Source organism: Denticeps clupeoides, chromosome 13 (genome assembly GCF_900700375.1).
Source record: "Denticeps clupeoides chromosome 13, fDenClu1.1, whole genome shotgun sequence".
In the NCBI taxonomy this organism is placed as follows: Eukaryota; Metazoa; Chordata; class Actinopteri; order Clupeiformes; family Denticipitidae; genus Denticeps; species Denticeps clupeoides.
Window position 1 is genome coordinate 12,072,329 of NC_041719.1, and position 18,102 is coordinate 12,090,430.

An 18,102-nucleotide genomic window follows, 5' to 3' on the forward strand; every position below is an offset into this window, starting at 1 on the left:
CAGAAAGTTGTGAAGATTTTTGTCAATTTACCAATCAGGAGCTTTGTTTCTAACCATAGTTAATTCAGAACCTATAGCAATGTCATATTTTCAAGCCTTGGAATAGTAATTCTTTTCTCTCACCGCCATTCAATGTCCTAGAGGTTCCGGTCATGGTGCAGACTTTAAATTATGCATACATTAAGCAATACCATTTGTACAACAAAGCAGCTGTGTGGTGTGAAAAACCACAGCATGGATTCTGTAAGTTGTCCCAATTTAGAGAACAAGTCTAAATTTAGAGAACAAGTCAATATGCTTTTATACAAGTCTCCCTTTGTAAATGGAGGATGACATAACTTAACCATTCTACCTCTAAAACTTAAATATGTAGATAAAAGGTAAATGTTTCAAATATGTCATTTTATAAAGTAATGTTTTGTGTAAGCAAAAGTAAGTATATTGACAAGAATATAATATGGTAAACACTGTTTTGTAAACCTGATCCAGTACAGTGAAGAAAATGTTTCTCAGGTTTAAATTTTAAGAACATAAATAGACTTCGCTGTTGAACTGAACACATCATATTGTAATGACAAACTGTAAAACCTTGAATCAGGTTTAGTAATAAATGGGTTGTTTGCAGTAGATATGTATATGAGTCAGCATAAACCCTGTTCAGATATTTCATGTCAAGGTTATGTCATCGGAGCTGTTTGAATATTGGCTTATCCAGAACCGTATTTTTGCACTTTAGTTGGAGAAAATCTTGGACAAATCTCATCTTTTTTTTCTGGCTAATCTAGTCCATGTACTAACAGGGCAATTTTGACCATGCCTCTGCGAAGACTGTGACTGTGACTGTGCTACATGTAGTATGGTGAGTCTGGGGCGCCGTCTTCAGACAGTCCATCATTAGCTGTCTGCCGAGCACCTGGAGCTGCACCACGCGGTAATTAAAGAGGGCACGGCCGCGTCTGCACGCAACAGCTACGAACCCGCCAGGCGCCAGCTGGAGGAGTGAGCGAAAGGCATCGGCTTTTGACGTGTCACGTGCCTTGCCAAGCCCTTGCCGAATAAACTGTGATATTTGCTGCAAGTTGAAGAGCTGCCAGAGGAGAGGCTCATCCATGCCCTTTTTGCCTTTTTTCACGTCCATGAAGTTTTGGAGAATCGTTGATGTAAAAGATGCTTTAACTGATGCAGAGCAAAAAAAAAAAAAAAGCTTATTTATTACCTGCCCATGCAGGGGACATCTGTCATCAAGGAGAGTAAATTTATCCTGTCTCATCTCATGGCTCATTTGCCGCTAAATGCACAGCAGACATGCTCTGCCATTCTGAGATATCACATGATATCTCCTCATCTGCAAGGGAGATCTTTCACTGTCTCGGTGCATCGCGGTGCTGTCCAAAGAGCTATTCATCATTAAGATTTATGGCACATTCTTCTTTCACTGCTAAACTAGGGACTAAACTGTATAACCCCTGCAACCAACTGGTTCCACAGTCATTTGCTCAGAAACAAGATCACAGCAGCTCTTGGCTTCAGTGCACTACAAATGTAAAATGAAGTCTTGGTTAGGTACATAGGAGGAGACTAAAAAGCACAGAAAGAAATTTGTCAATGTTCACAGAATTCATATGAAATATTCTTGCTTTAGTTTTATTTTGAATAGCAGTCTTACAGATTCTTCATCAAAACACAAAAATAGAATTACATTCAGCATTTCATTTATAATATATAATATATTATTACATGGCATCTTTGAAAAAATTGTGTTGCTTCACATTACGTAGAACAACTTGACAGTTTTTTAATTCTTTGGTTTTACCCTTGTAATCACAGGAGTGACTGGGTTCTGATCGCCCTCATCGGCTGCTCATTCAGTACAGGTGATTAGAACCCTTCTTGGACTTTATTTTGTTTATGTCCTGGTGATGCTGCATATTTTCTGTTCAGTTTTGATTTCCACTATGCCTTTTTTCTTTTGTTCATTAAAAAAAATACTTGTTGTTTACAATGTCGGGTGTTTGCGCCTCCTCAATCTTTCACCCACATGGCATTACAACCCCACTTCTTCTTCATCAGACTTGGTATGACAAACGTAAGGATGTATTTTCCTCACAGTATTGCATCGCGGATTGGAAATGTTCACTAATGTCACAATACATTTTAAGTATTAAAAAAAATAAAAACGACAATTTAAAGAAATAAATAGATAAGTTCTATGTCATAAACAGCACCAGGAAAATTTGACCCTTTCTTAATATATCACCCTTCAAAGTACCACGATCTTTTGCAGTATTATCTATGATAGAGTGCAATTAAAAATGAATATATTGACCCTTGCAATGCCTATAAAGCATTATTTTCAGCATACAGAGTATATGACACTGATGTGACTGGTGCAGTTATGGTGTCTTTCATTTTCCCTCCATGTCTTTACTCCTGACCTTTAATCCTATAGTCCAAAAGCATTGTTCCTACTGGGGCCCTGATTTCCCTTTTATGCAATGAGCAACTAATGCATGCCTGGCAAGTCCTCACTTTGACGGTCCAACAAAAGCATGTGCATTTGGCTCGCTGTCAACTTAATATATGGCAAGTACAGCAAGTGCAAACTGAAAACCTTGCTGTGCAAAATCCAGAGCGTCCCTGTGTATCTCTGAATAACGGCCACTCTCAGCAACCACAGCAGAGTAAAAAAACAGGCGGGAGTTTGGGCGGGGTGGGTGAAAAACGCATATCCTGTGGTTTTGTGCATCACCTCTGCACACTAATCACTTGACACAGATAGGCAAGAGGTTGTGGAGCTGAGGCGACTCTTCCTGGTCTTGGGGGCAGGAGGAGGGCTGATGTTCATGCTCCTGGCCTTGTTGAAGCTGTTGCGCAGGCTGTCATGTCTGCTCCCAGAGGTGCTCGACGTCTCCTTGGACCTGAAAGTCTTTTCGTCGAGGAGCCCGACTATGAGGCAGCAGCAGCACAGAAGGCTGGCGATGGCTCTCCGTAGCTCCAGGCTGCCCAGAGAGTAGATGATGGGGTTCATGGCGGAGTTCAGCACTGCTAGAGCAATTACCCAGTCTGGACTGAAGAGGGGCCTGCATTCTCGAGAATAGCAGAAGAAATCCAGAAGGAGCAAGGAAAAGAGAGGACCCCAGCACAACAAAAAAGCGCCCACGATGAACATGACGGTTTTCAAAAGCCGCAGCGAGCGCTTGCGTCCACGAGTGGAGCCAATACCTGCGCTGCGGATCACGTGCACGTAGATGGCGCCGTAGATTACCCCAATTGCAAGAAGGATGATAAAAAAAAGGATCAGCGTGAAGAGGATGTAGGTCTTAGAATAGAGAGGCAGGAGTGTGGAACAGAGGCTCAGGTTGCAGATGCAGTTCCATCCAACCATGGGCAGAAAGCCGATAATAAAAGCCATGAACCAGCACAGGACCACCAATGTGTAAATGCGGCACATTTTTCGAGTCGACTTCTGGTGCAGGGGCTTCATCATCGTGGTGTACCTCTCCACAGCAATCAGCAGCAAGCTGAATATGGAAGCTGCCAAGGTGACAAACAGCACCCCTTCCCTCAGAAACCACATTGCAGGGCTCAGGTCAAAGGTCTTGCTGCCGGACATACAGAGGTTGACCACGTATGCCACACCTGCCAGCAGATCACTGAGGGTGATATTGGCAATGCAGATGTACACCCAGCGGCTGCTCAGACGAATTCGAAACACCATGGCCAGCAGCACCAGGAGGTTCTCCAGGATGATACAGATGCTGATGAAGAGAAAGATGCCTGTAGCCATGCTGACCCCAGCATGCTTTTGCTGCCGATGTGTTAACCTGCCCGTATAGTTATAATGCTCAAGGATCAAAAGGGTGTCATTCAAACCATAAATCGATGTGCACGACTTGGACTTGGTTGGGTTAAGTGGATTCAGAGCCTCCATGGTCAGACAGGGATGAGTCTGGAACTCCTCATGTGACTATCACACTCTCTGTCCAACCACAGACATGAAGATCCTTGAAAGGTCACAAAAAATACTTTTATTTTTAATATCAAATCACATTGTAAAATGTCACACTGTATAAGCAGATTTTTCACTTATAAACCTCACATGTGTTAAAGAGGACCTGCTTCCCCTGGCAGAAACGTAAAAGTCATTTAAATACCCCGTCACTTTGGTTTCACTACTCCACTTTGTGGTCAACTGACTTTGCAAATTCACAGGGGATTTAAATTGCTGATACACATGGCTTTTAAATGAGTAATAATAAATCAAAAACACAAAACAGAACCACTTCTGTCAATGTGTATTAAATTAAGTCATAATCTACATACATTTATTACACAATAATTTAAGGAATTAAAATGCTGCTACAGATTATATTATATGTGTTAATATGATTTTGCAGTTAAATTCATAATTTATTGCTGATGCTATTTGACTCACCTCTGGCAAAGATGTCACTTGCACATGGCCATGTCTCGGTCTGCACTGGTGCAGATGTTTTCGTATAACATAAGAGGAAGGAAGCTATCTGATTCTTGCCAGGTTGGTTGGACACACCCTGAAGTAGGAAAAACACTTTGTGCAAGTCTTATGAAGGACCCTCTTTCCTCACTTTTTCACAAAACTACATAATTATGACATCCTTAAAAATGGTTTGCATAAAAAATGACATTTAAAATTCAAATGCTTTGTTCAATTTGATTTATGGATGATTTATTGTTGTTGAATATCACTTACCTGATATTAATTATAATTTTATGTTATAATTTATTTTTGTGATTTGTCATAACGTCTTTCTCCCTTTTTTCAATCAGTTCACACATACACACATTCATTGAGAAATAAATATTGCAGAATTAGCTAAATTATAATTTGGCGAACATCACAAAGCACTTTTGAAATTTTGCAAGATTTACTATAATATTAAGCCATCTCTCTTACAAAAGGCTGATATTTGAAATTAGTTTTACTCAATGTTTCTCAGAAGATATTCAAAACAGGAACACTCACCACTCCCTTTTCTTTTTACAGATACCACAAGTTTCTCAGTTCACTACACACCCCTTAGACCACTTCAGGTCATGATATCTGCGGCTACTATAAATAAAAAAAATATAGAAAGCATAAAACAAACTTTACTGACTGAAAAGTTGATTGCACAAGACCAAGCTCCCAGATGAAAATTAAATATTGGTGGTCCTTTTTGGATTTGGCACTTGACCTTATACGCTTTGCGTTTAGCAAAAACAAGAAAAGAAATACACAACATAAAAAACTAAATGTTCCAGTTGTTGGAGCTTGCAATGCTACCACAGTCACCGGGGCGGGGTATAGCTCAGAGGTAGAGCATTTGACTGCTGATCAAGAGATCCTAGGTTCAAATTCTTATCCGTAAAGTGTATAGTTAGCAGTGGTGGCCTAGCGTGTAAGAAAACGGAACCATAATCAGAAGGTTGCTGGTTCAAGCCCCAAACCACCAAGGGGCCACTGAGGTGCCAGTGAGCAAAGTACCGTCCCCACACACTGCTCCCCGGGCACCTGTCATGGCTGCCCACTGCTCACTCAGGGTGATGGGTTAAATGCAGAGGACACATTTTGTTGTGTCACCGTGTGCTGTGCTATGTTTCACAATCACTTCACTTTCATTTCACAATGTCTTTTGCATCTCAATGCCTTTTTGCCAATGCATAGCTACATCAAGTTTAATATCTTAAAAAAAACTATTGTAAGCACCACATCCTGTGGGCAACACCCTTAACTGCTACAAACACCATTTTGTATGTTAGCCATGTTGTAATGGAAAAAATAAGAGATTTGAGATTTTGAGATTTAAATTTTCTGATGAATTGAATGGAAGTAGGACTGTTGTGGTTAAGAGTGAATCTCTTCTCACAGTTGTGACTGACTAGGTACAATGTTAGTACCATCAGCCTCATAATGGAAAGTTCTCTTACTCAGTACTGCTTTGTCCTGTTATGGAGGTCATGGATGCTGGCGCCCATCCTGGGACACTGGGCACAGGGCAGGGACTCAGGGGCACCAGCCCACCACAGGGCACACACTCACTCCTAAGTGTGCATGTTTGTGGGCAGTGGGAGGAAACCACAGAACTTCAGGTGTAAGAACTTGGAGGTGTAAGGATAATTATATACCCCAATTAATTAAACTAACAAACTGCATTTTGCTCAGGTCGTTGCTCACGACTGCATTTTTTAGACAATGATGTTTTGCATTCATGTTGAAGGGCATCAGACTAAACGAACCATTTGTACAACCCATCTGTGAATTTATCTGAATCCAACAATGTTTGGGCATGAGACAGCATGGGCCTACTAGAGTCATGGCTGTAAGCACATAACATTATGGCTTTGTTTTATATTACTGTCTATGTAATCGCTTGTCTTGAGTAGGAAGTATTTTTAATGAATAATGACATCTACTGGTGGAAAAAAAAGCAAAAACATTAAGACATGTATGTGCTGAACAAGTCATGGAGCTACTGCCACCTTCAGGATCTGAAGGAAACCGCTGAAATAAACACTGCTAAAAAAGGGAACTTAAACAACAAAGTGTAACTCCACCAAGTGGCACAGGTATTGCAGCTCATCCAGGATGGCACATCAATGCAAGCTGTGGTAAGAAGGATTGCTGTGTCTGTCAGCGTAGTGTCCAGAGCATGGAGGTGCTACCAGGAGACAGGCCCATACATCAGGAGATGTGGAGGAGTTCATAGGAGGGCAACAACAGAAGAATCAGAATCAGAAAACTTTATTAATCCCGAAGGAAATTGCACAGAGGGAAAGACATTCAATGTACATACAATGTATGTAGACATACAAGTGCACAGAGAGACATTTATGAGTATAAATATAAATAAAGATAAGAAAATAAGATGAAAGCAATTTCACAATGAGCACAGTTTGTATTGTGACAGACGTGACAGAGTCTGGAGATGCTGTGGAGAATATTCTGCTGCCTGCAACATCCTCCATTATGACCGGTTTGGCAGTGGGTCACTACTGGTGTGAACTGGAATTTCTTTGGGAGGCCACACAACCCTCCACGTGCTCACCAGAGGTACTGCCTGACTGCCATTAGGTACCGAGATTAGATCCTCAGACCCCTTGTGAGACCATATGCTGGTGTGGTTGGCCCTGGGTTCCTCCTAATGCAAGACAATGCTAGACCTCATGTGGCTGGAGTGTGTCAGCAGTCCCTGCAAGACAAAGGCTCTGATGCTATGGACTGGCCCACCCGTTCCCCAGACCTGAATCCAATTGAGCACATCTGGGACATCATGTCTTGCTTCACTGACTGTCCAGGAGTTGGCGGATACTTTAGTCCAGGTCTGGGATGAGATCCCTCTAGAGACCATCCACCATCAGGAGCTTTCCCAGGCATTGTAGGGAGGTCTTACTGGCATTTGACTTGTTTTAAGGATGTTACATCAAAGTTGGATCAGCCTGCAGTGTGATTTTCCACTTTAACTTTGAGTTTGACTCCAAATCTAGACCTCCATAGGTTGATAAATTTGACTTCCACTGAAAATTTTTGTGTGCAGATTCAACTATGCAAAGTATTTAATATGAATATTTCATGCATTCAGATCTAGGATGTCTTATTTTTGTGTTCCCTTTATTATTTGAGCAGCATACTTCACAATGGCAAAAGCAATGAGCTGAGAGAATGTGAACATAGACATTTTTCACATTTTTAGACATTTACTTGTCCATGAATCAGAAGTCACAGGTAATGTTGTGCAAGACACTTAACCCTGAGGGCCGTCTGATAAACGGCATCAGTATAAATGTCTCTTTACAACAAATAATTCTTAATTCCACTTTCTTAATTTGAGGTGCTTTCATGCATTCACCCAATCCCAAGTCACTTTGTTTTTTTAATGCCGTTTTATTTAGTGTCTAATGACGAGCCTTCAAATGAATCTGATCGTGTTTGTTGCAGGTCCCCCTCCGTCCTGCAGGTGTCGCCACACGACGCGGGGCGGCGAATTCAAACCGGCTGCGGCGCCTTTTCAGCTGTTCCCCCTCTCGCCGCGCGGATCGCGGCTCGGCCCGCTTCGGGAGAGAAGGAAGTGGCCGCGCCGCCACCGCGATGTGCCTCTTTTCTTCGATTGGAACTTCTACAACCAAGCCCGGCGACTTTAGTCTAATTCCTTTCAGATAAAAAAGTTTTTTTTTTCCTTTCTTCAAAGTTTCGTACGCTCGGCTTTACTGAGGAAGAGTTTTTTTTCCGCTCCTAGTCAGCGTAGCCACCACAGCTTCTCAAAAAAAGTCCCTTGTTTCACGTCCGATTTCTGAGGGAAGCTCGATTTTCCAGTCGGGACACTACGCGGAATCCCCGTTTTCGTGCCGATTCACGCCGCCAAGCCGGTTCTTACGGGGTAAGTTCGCGGTTTTCGCCTTCACGTATGACGCCGGGGCTTCAGCGATCCTTCGGCTTAATGAACTTGATTGAGTCAATAAAAGCGACACCCAACTTCGGGACAGTGTCAAACAAACTTCTCCCTGCTAACCATACCCCTTCTCCCGCAATTAACATTTACTTCCGTCGCTGCTCGATTTACACGCTGTCTTTCCGAGTTTTTTTTTTTTTTTTTTTTTTTTGCTATGACGTGATTATCCAGCTAGTCTCAGCCGTGAACTGTTCGTAAGGAGGATGCGGGCTTCTGCAAAGGGCGTCACGCATGTTCTATTAGCAGCCGGCGATCGAGGCCGCGGAGCTTTTGTAACGTCGCCGCAATGGCTGTCACGCTGCACGGCTGGCCACCGCTGGTGGAATAAATGCGCCTCGGAGGGTGCTGCCAGTCGGACTCGGCGGAGTCCCTTTGTTGTTTTGTGGAGTTCACGTGAGGCCCTGGAAAAAAATAAAACCGCGTCACGATCGAATCCGGGTGATCCGAAATTATGTAGAAAACTGGTTTTGTTGGACAACCCGGTAATTTCCCCGGACGGCATTGGCCTGTTGGCCACATGTTGTCGTTCTGCCTCAGATTTATTGTCCGCGATGCTTTAGGACTGATAAAATTGTTCCTGTTCAGTGTTTTCGCTATGAAAAGCAGATGGCCGGATTGTTAAGCGTATTAACACAATGGAGAAGCATTTTTTTTTTTTGGTAGCCCAGGCACCATATGGTATAGAACTCCCATTATACTCCGTCATGGCTACGAGTGGCAGAGAGCAGATCGAAAATGTGGGTGAAGAGAAGAGCTCCTTTCTGGTGGCTTGTAGAAAGCTGTCTGACTGGCATCGACGTAACGCCTGTGGCACCTTAGATCGATCGATCGGGTGGGAAATTGTACAGTTGAAAGCAGCTCCTGTATCTGGCTGAACCTGAACAGTAACATTGTCTCGTCTCTGGGACACGTCAACATCATTTGTAAAATGCAGTGTGTGTGTGTGTTGTGCTATCTACAGTTTTTACTGATGTAGGCAAGAACAGCGCTGAAACAAGGTCTTTTCTTTGGGCATCAACGAAAAGCATGGGCTTTTGGGGAGTTTTAATCTCTATAAAGTTTCCTTACGTAGCTGCCTTCAGGCAGACTAGTGGCTCCTCCCTCCCCTTTTGGGCAGACTATGGTAGTTTTTTTATAAATAGCCATAATTACTGCTTTGGGCTCCACCATTTTGAAAATTGAGGCTTTTTGTTTAATTGGCCCTGTTTTCTCTTTGTGTAGCCTAAAACCCTCAGAGTTGCACCGCGCTTAAAGTTTCGTTCACTTCTTCCCGCTCATCCATGGTAGCCCCATACATCAGTGAGTTGAGCCAGTAGGATCCGGGGTCGGAACGAGTTGGTTCTCCGCCCTCTCGCTGACATTCTGGCCTGTGATTTCATGCAGGAAGTCACATTCTCTGTCTGACTGCTGGAGTGTGGACATGGCGACTTTGCGTTTGCCCGGGGTCGAGGTGAAACACTCCCTCGGTCCTTTGTGGTCCGAGCGGCTGAGCTTTCTACTCATTTCCAGTGGGATTTTACAACAGTGCAATAAAACACACACAAATATTTCTTAAGTGGTGTGATATCTTTTTTTGTATATAGCTGGGTGTGTTCATGAGTCTGATGAATAATTTGTCATCAGGGTCCTTTCAGTGTGAGTAGTACCAAGCTTTAAAAATCAAGCCACATTCACTGTGTCCGCGTGCTAAGAGTTCATGCTGTTGCTGTCGTGTTGTATTCCAGCCTCAACAGTGAGTGGGAATAATGGCGTCATGTGAAAAAGTGCCAAATCTATCCACTTTTTAATGGTACCAGTTAAGGCAAGAAAGTACAGCACGCCTCGCTAGTTCCTCCTCTCCCCAATACCACTATTTAACAAACGAACCTTTTTTTTGCCAGTGTTTGTTAACAAGGTGTGCTTGATGTGATGTTAGGATGTGGCTGCGTCTGCTCTGAAAAATTTCTTTTGGCCTTTGTTAAGCTTCGTCACGCAGAATGAAAGCACTGGAGGCAACGTAACGACCAGCCTTGACCTGAGACTCTGTGTTAGTTCAGTATATGACACTACAGATGTGTTCTTAGACACCAGTGACTACTACTGTCTGTCTAGAAGGAAGGTGAATCTAAGCTTGGAAGTGTCTTTGAGTGGCTGCGCTGGTCACATAATGGCCTTATGTGTTGCGAGTGTTTTCTGAATGACCTACATGAGCGATCCAGCACAATGTCCCTTCTGTCTGACTCCTCGCCTTAACTTCCTTCATTCACCCCCTCTAGATTTGTGCATACAGCTGCTATGTCTAGAAAGGGTCTTGTGATTTTCTGATTGGTGCAATAAAATTCTGAATGCTGGCTATTAAAACATGACAACACCGGCAACAGATTATTATTTTTTTGTAATTTTTTTTAATTCTGTTTTTTTTTTTAATTCTGTTTTTTTTTTTTTTTTTTATCTGTATACACACAAGCCATATATAATGTAATATAATTATGTTCACACATGAACCATCTATCTATGTCTTACCACCCCATTGCCTGTGCCGTGTATCATAGTTTTATTTTTTTTTCTTTCCTTCCCCCTCTCGATCGCCTCCCTTTTTATTTTTTTTGCAGATGGAGGAAGTTTTGGGTTTCAGTTGATGAGGAATGTATTTCACCAAAATGAGTATGTGTGCGTATGTTTTTCAATTGAGGAAATATCCCGGAGATTGGAACATTTGCATGCAATTTGCATATGAACCACATGCCTTTTTTCTGGCAGGATGCAGTTCAGATTTTCCCAATGTTAACACAGCAGTTAGACGATTGGATGGAAGAGCCTCAAATGTCGTTTATCTTGTGACAAGCTGGCGTCTGTCATTCCTCTGACACTCACCGATGCAGTGAAATTTGGCATCTGGGCAAAGTTACTGCAGGCCGACTTTGTGCGTGATGGTGGGGAGGCAGACGTGGAGCCCTGCTGGATTACTGGCCTGCTGTGTAAATTACTCCAAGAATGTTTATTGAGTCCTTGTGGCTGTAGCGGAGACGTGTTTTTAAGCAACAGGTCTTTTGGCCGTTCTTGAATGTTGTACCGAGTGCTACAGGATGAGGGAAGTATAAAAGGATGCTTTGTGTATGGTTGATGTTATGCTGTGTTCATGATGATGGGACAGTAGTAGTATTTCTCTAGGCTCTGTCATGCAGTGCTGGCTCATCGTTGTCTCACACCTTTTGCCGTGCTAGTCATGCACACACATAGATGACTGCATCAACTTATTTCCTTCAGTGCCAACAGCAGTACGATGTTGTCACTACGGCAACCATGCTTGTCAGACAGTACAGTGTATATTCCGTGAATGTCACTTGTAGTAATGTTTTGTCAGATTTTATTCCATTACTGTTCATTTTGTCAATTATTTGCTATGTTAACTTTGACTATGTTTGCAATATAGGGTCCCTAATGTAGGACCACAGTCACTTTATTTGTTTACTAGCGTACAACTGAAAGAAATCACCAGAGAATGCAGCAAGCGGATACTGTTCAGCTACAGGATGTGTTTGGTTGAAGTCAGTAATGATTAAAAAGGCTATAACCAGTTAGAAGAGGGCATTGCATGTTCTGTGAAGATCTGATAAGACTTTGTCACAGAATACTGTCAGAGGCTCTGTGTGAACCCAGAAGGTAAAATATGTAGTTGTGCAGCTTAATAAATTTTATAGGAAATATAATAATAATGAATCTAGTGACTTTTGATGTGTTTGTGTATTGCACGGGGTTTTTTTTTTTTTTTTTCTTTGTTCTAAGTTTCTGCATTAACCGTGATCACAAGAGATAACATTTACTGTGGCAGAAGAACCTTCTCTGTATCATTTCTGTATCTGTATCATGAATTGACAGTTTCACTTTTGAGCATGTTGTGTCTTGTCTTTTCACTCAGAGACTTGATTGTAAGCCAACTCTTCGGGTTGCTTTTGAGGTCACATTTTTGAGCACTTGTCCAAGATCATCAACAGTTTACAGTTCATGAGGGTTCTAAGAATAGAATTGACTGATAGAAAATGGATATGTTCATGAAGATTGTGTGCTTGATAAATTTTGTAAAACATTTCACGTTTTTTCTCTCCTCTCTAGATGCTAGATATGCTAGATGGTGAGTTTGAAGGCAAAACGTAATGCTGGAGCCAGTCGTCCGCTGTCAGAATGAATGTCTCAGATGGCGATGGGGCAGCTAGCCAAGATGGAAGAGCCTACGAGCTTCAGATCTATCCTCGACTTGCACAGCGCAAAGAGGCATGCTGCTCTCTCAAGGTTTCTAAGGAGGCGTCAGCAGCCAGTGTCATCCAGGATGTAGCTGCTGAACTGGGCCTCGACTCCTCCAAGCGCTACGTTCTGGCCGAGGTGAAGGAGTCTGGGGGTGAGGAGTGGGTTTTGGAGGCCAATGACCTCCCAGTCCACAGGGTCCTGCTTTGGCCGCGGAAAGCGCAAGAAAGGCACCCTCAGCGCGAGGGCTTCTACTTCCTTCTGCAGGAGAGGAACCATGATGGAACCATTCGGTATGTGCATCTGTCTGGCCTCAGCAAGGAGCAGGAGGCCAAGCAGCTCGTTGCTCGAGGTTTCCTGCCCCCTCGCCAGGAGGATTTCGATGACCTCTGCAATCTCCCTGAGCTCAAGGAGGATACCATCTTGGATAATTTACGCATCCGCTTCCACAAAAAGAAGATTTACACTTATGCCGGGAGCATCCTCATTGCGATCAATCCATTCAAGTTCCTGCCCATCTACAACCCCAAGTATGTCAAGATGTACGAAAACCACCAGCTGGGAAAGCTGGAACCGCACATATTTGCCATAGCAGACGTGGCGTATTACACTATGCTGCGCAAGCACGTGAACCAGTGCATTGTTATTTCTGGAGAGAGTGGTTCTGGGAAAACTCAAAGCACAAACTTCCTCATCCATTGCCTGACTGCACTCAGTCAGAAAGGTTATGCCAGCGGAGTGGAGAGGACCATCCTGGGGGCGGGGCCTGTACTTGAGGTAAGATTTTTGGTTGTGTGTTTGTGTTGAAGTGGTTTAATTTTTTTCCCCAGCGATGTTGTGTTTACGATTTAAACTTTTAAAGTAAAAGGGGTGCTAGACCAAAAAAAAAAAAAAAAAAAAGTGCACCTAGATGCAGTTTGCTATTCAGAATCAAAAATGTCAATTTGATTTTATAAACATTAAGTGATTACACAACAGGCAAACTTGGAACATTACATTACATTTACATTTACGGCATTTGGCAGACGCCCTTATCCAGAGCGACTTACAACGTGCTTAAGTTACCATCGATGAAGATGGGCAGAGCTCAGACAAACTATGGTCTGTGTGTAAGAGATGCGTAGGGTTCCTTTGCCTTTAAACAAGATTACATATTTTAAATTTGGTCAACTCAAAACCAAATCCAAGCCACGATTATTGCAGTGTGCTGCACATCTAACACAGAATGACATGAAATGGTAAACAACACTCTTTAAATAGTGAAGCTTTTCATTGGGTCCAGAGGGTGACCTCTTGGACAAAGGAGTGCATGAAGGACTTCAGTACAATAATGAGTCTCTTTCACTTGTCAAACACCACAGAAGTCTTGATATCTTTTATGACTGTAATAATCTTAAGAACTATGAATTACAGAAGTTACAGTAAGATACATTTATTTCCATTTGGTAATGAATAATTGCTATTGATTTAAAGATTTGTTAGACTTATGTTCAAAGTCATTTGCAGCTGGTCATGTGTTCCACAATTCTGTTCATGACCTACAAACTGGTAAGTGTCACTGCTCCCATACAGCTGTCAAGCCTGACAGTGACAGAGCCTGTGGAACCAGCTACCACTTGACTTAAGTCAAATTTTGCCCCTAAATTTGCCCCTACAACCTCTGCTTTTAAATCCAGGCTTGAAACTCATCTGTACTCTAGCCTTCCCAGACATTTAATATTGTTCTCTTCAGCCCTCCCTAACTTTTAAATATTAATCCTATTAGTTTAATCCTATTAGTTTACTTTTACGTTATTTTCTTCAGCCCCACCCCCATTTTTTTATTTACGTATTTTATTTATTTATTTATCCCTATTTTTTGCTTCTACCATGTATTTTACTGTGTTCTTCTTATGTATATCTGTTTGTCATTTTATGCCTGCAGTGGAACTGCTGTTAAAGTGCTCTAGAGAGAAAGTTGACTTGACATCTAGCATCTGTTTGTTATGGCTGGAGTGTGGTGTGCAGCTGGGTTGTTGCTCAGAACCTCTTTTCCTTTATACATGCAGCTTGGTTTGGCCCTGGGGTTAATCTGTTTAAAAAGATTTTTATGGCGATTTGGCTAAAAATAAGTAATAACCTAATCTTGTCTTGTGATTCCAGTAATATGCAGAGAATGCAGCATTATGCTCCCCGACCCCCGTTTAACGTTTGCATTGAGCCTGCAGGAGTACGAGAATATGCTATTTGTGTATTGTTGATGCGCCAAATTAATGAAGCAGGAATTATCATAGTCTACATTAGCTACCAGGTTAGCGTAATGTTTATTATATTAATTATGTTCACTTATTGTACTGCGACATGCTGAATGATTATCTTGGCACTAATCCTGTATTACAAATAACTGAATTTCTTGAAAATATTCTTTTTAGAAATATATTTACTGAATAATATTAATGAGACCCTATTCTTTTTTTTTTTTTTTTTAGATTGTTTGCTCTTTTCATATAATGAATGACCTGCACTAAAATTGGAGGTGTAATTAATAAAGCAGTCAACTTTTAAATGTTTAAAATGACTGTGTAATCACTTGTTCTCTGTTAGAGTCTAGATTAGTTTGTGCTGTGCACAGCCATATTTGCTGTAATTTTGTTTGCATGGTTTCCTTGGTTGATGGTTGCAGGAAAATTAGATGAAAGATGCAGAGCCTTGATGCTTTGGTCGTGGTTACAGTGAAGTCATTGTGCCTTGGCAGGCTTGTGCACAGGCTTTATTACAGACTGCCCTTCTTCCCCAGGCTTGTGGTCTACGAAATGGGCTGTGAAACTGCCCTGTGAAGTAACCAGTGCCTCTTTTCCATTGGATCCTTTCAGGCACTGGATGTCCTAACAAAGTCCAAGTTCCTCATATTGGACATTAATGTGATGTTTACCATAGCCATGGTTTTCATTATGTATTTTTGCTGTTCACTGCCTACTCTGTCTCCATAGCATTTAGAAACGGGTCTCTCTGGTTATGGCTTATGTACATTTCATCTGCTTGATTGTGTCCATTGATATTCTATCAGGCATTCCTTATTTTAGTTTTATGGATTGCCTGGCCTTTTGGATTATGCCTTTTAGGCTGCAAATCATGACTCTTTTTGGTAGTAGACTAGCATTCGGTTATTTAAATGATGTGGCTATCAATAAAGATAAGAAACGTACAAACGTATTTTAATACATTTTGCTGCAGCTATGAATAGAACTGTTCATTTTCCAAACAATGTAAACTATTTAAGTGTTCACTTATTAGTGGTGGGATTGCTGCATCCACATGCTGCTTCTGGAAAAGACTGCCGTTCATCAGAGGGGTGAAAGCATTGTAATGTGCATGTACCTCCTGGATACTCTCCAATAAAAATAAACTACGTAAGGTTGTCGGACAGGGTGAAGTAGGGCTCCACGATTATGGCCAAAATGATAATCATGATCATTTTAATCAATATTGTAATCATGATTATTCATTATAGGTAAATCACATTTTTATTAAACGTTCGTTCATCCTCTGGTGGTTGCCTATTGGCTGAGAGTGCTTGATTGGATATGGAGCAGAGCCCTTATTCAAATGTAAATATCGCAGACGATCACCTTAGAATGCGATTAATTGTGGAACCTAGTGTAAAGACCCGGCTGGATGTTTTGTGTTTTGCACTGCCTGACATAATGAAGTTATTTCACTGAGAATGATATTACAAATTACTACTACACTACTAGTGAGCAGGCTTTTTAAAGTTATTTTCATTTTCTTGGCTGTGTTCTAGTTCGGGATCAGCATAGTGCAGTGTGAGCCTCCTCTTCAACTACTACGTTTGAGTGTTACCTTAGTCAGGTTTCAAAAAGAGAGACCCTCTCATGTTTATTAATGGCCTGGTACCAAAAACTAAGTTAGTCTGAGGCATCACCATGGAAAGGGGGAATTTCCATTGTCTTTTATTAGTATTGTCTTTTTTATAAATCTCGTTTTGCACTAAATTCACTTTCAGGCATAGTCCTGGTGTCTTTGAGTGTATTTCTGTGCTTTGCTCAATTGTTGGGGATTTATTAACTTGGCATTATGCACGAAGAAGCTGTCTATGATTTCTTTGCCTGCATCAAACTGTGGCGTAATACAAACAGAAGTGAAATTATTTTTGAAAGTTCTCTTGACCTTTTGACAAACAGGTTCTTCGTGTTCTTCTTCATGTTTTTCAGTTAAAAGGAAATGTTGACCAATGCTCTTGCTCTAACTTCTTTCCACTGTCAGATAGTTCAGAAGAGTTCTAACATTTTTCAGTGATCATAGGCATGTATTTCAGTAGGTAATTAATAGCAAATAGCTTGTTCTATTCATTCTTTTTTTGTTGCTCTTTTCCACATTCTTTTTGCAAATAGTCAGGACCCTATGAAAACCAGTTTAATAATTTGTGCTGTTTGCCTAGCTTGGGAGGAACTGATCGGGCTAGTGGTACGGATTTGACACTGACAGCCTCTTTGCCACAGCGGACCTCGCGTTTACATTGCGTTAGTGTATGTGTGCGTGAAGTTGCGCCTGAACCAGTTACTTGTATAGTGAGCTGCAGTGACCAGAAATGCAAATAATTCTGCATTTCACAAGGGATTCCATTTTATTTGTCTGAGTGTTTTTTCGTGTCAGGGAAATAATAGGGTTCAAGGTATTTTGGGGGAAATCCCGCAGAGTTCTATTACTTTATTGCTTGACTACTCACTCACTGTCACTCAATGATTATATAAATCTATGGTGCTATGTCACTCATACCGTTCATCAAAACCTGAGAGCTAATTAGCTTTCAGCAAGCTCAAGTTCATATTTAAATAACTTTGTCTTATTTTGTTTCTTCCGAGTATTTCTACTCCGACGCAAGTGTGCACCACCTATAATCTTGCCTAGGGTTCTTCATTTGTTCATTCTAGAACCAGACAGTTCTATTAATTCAAGAATTGGCCACTGTGTAATGATCTTCGTATGAACAGTGAAGCATCTTCTCTACAAAATCACAAAATTCTATTCTGAGGCTTGTTGTGGGCTGTCACTCCACATTTACATGGAATTGCTGTCAAAGTGTCTGTTCTAATTTGCATAGATTACATACGTAATGATTCACACAGGCAGTTCGTATGACAAAGACGTTTCCCACGTCAGCAGAATGAAGTAGCTGAGCAACATTTACCAGTGACTCGTATGTTAATCACAGACAGGCTTTCCTCACTTTTTGCTGAGGGGGAAACATGTCATAACCACGAAGGCATTAGGTCACTCTATATCCGGTAACACAGTGGGGGCTACGGCACAGGGGCTTCATGACTCCTCCTCCTGCCCCCACCCACCCACCGCCCGTACGCAGTGCCGTGCCCCTCCCGGAGGCCTGGTTTTCCATGTGCCCTGTGTCCCTCAT

General features: G+C 41.8%; 2 protein-coding genes across 11 annotated transcripts in view; one reads left to right on the forward strand and one right to left on the reverse strand.

The window, feature by feature from the left end:
* Positions 1-1,625: 1,625 nt before the first annotated feature.
* Positions 1,626-4,548, reverse strand: s1pr4 (sphingosine-1-phosphate receptor 4). Its single transcript, XM_029001095.1, has 2 exons — positions 4,436-4,548; positions 1,626-4,004 (listed from the first exon to the last, which is right to left on the reverse strand). Exon 2 carries the CDS (start codon positions 3,929-3,931, stop codon positions 2,759-2,761), a length of 1,173 nt encoding a protein of 390 aa, XP_028856928.1. The 5' UTR covers positions 3,932-4,004; positions 4,436-4,548; the 3' UTR covers positions 1,626-2,758.
* A 3,481-nt stretch (positions 4,549-8,029) lies between these two features.
* The window catches only part of myo9b (myosin IXB), a 32,218-nt gene continuing 22,145 nt past the window's right edge, over positions 8,030-18,102 (forward strand). For all 10 annotated transcript variants that reach the window (XM_029000333.1, XM_029000337.1, XM_029000335.1 and 7 more), the window contains exons 1-2: positions 8,030-8,396; positions 12,561-13,466. In XM_029000333.1, coding sequence (XP_028856166.1) covers positions 12,630-13,466 — 837 coding nt within the window. In that variant the 5' untranslated portion in view covers positions 8,030-8,396; positions 12,561-12,629. The remainder of the gene's footprint in view (positions 8,397-12,560; positions 13,467-18,102) is intronic.

Bases quoted from the DNA above. Each gene is read 5' to 3' on its own strand.
- s1pr4 (XM_029001095.1), bottom strand. From the start codon at position 3,931: ATGGAGGCTCTGAATCCACTTAACCCAACCAAGTCCAAGTCGTGCACA.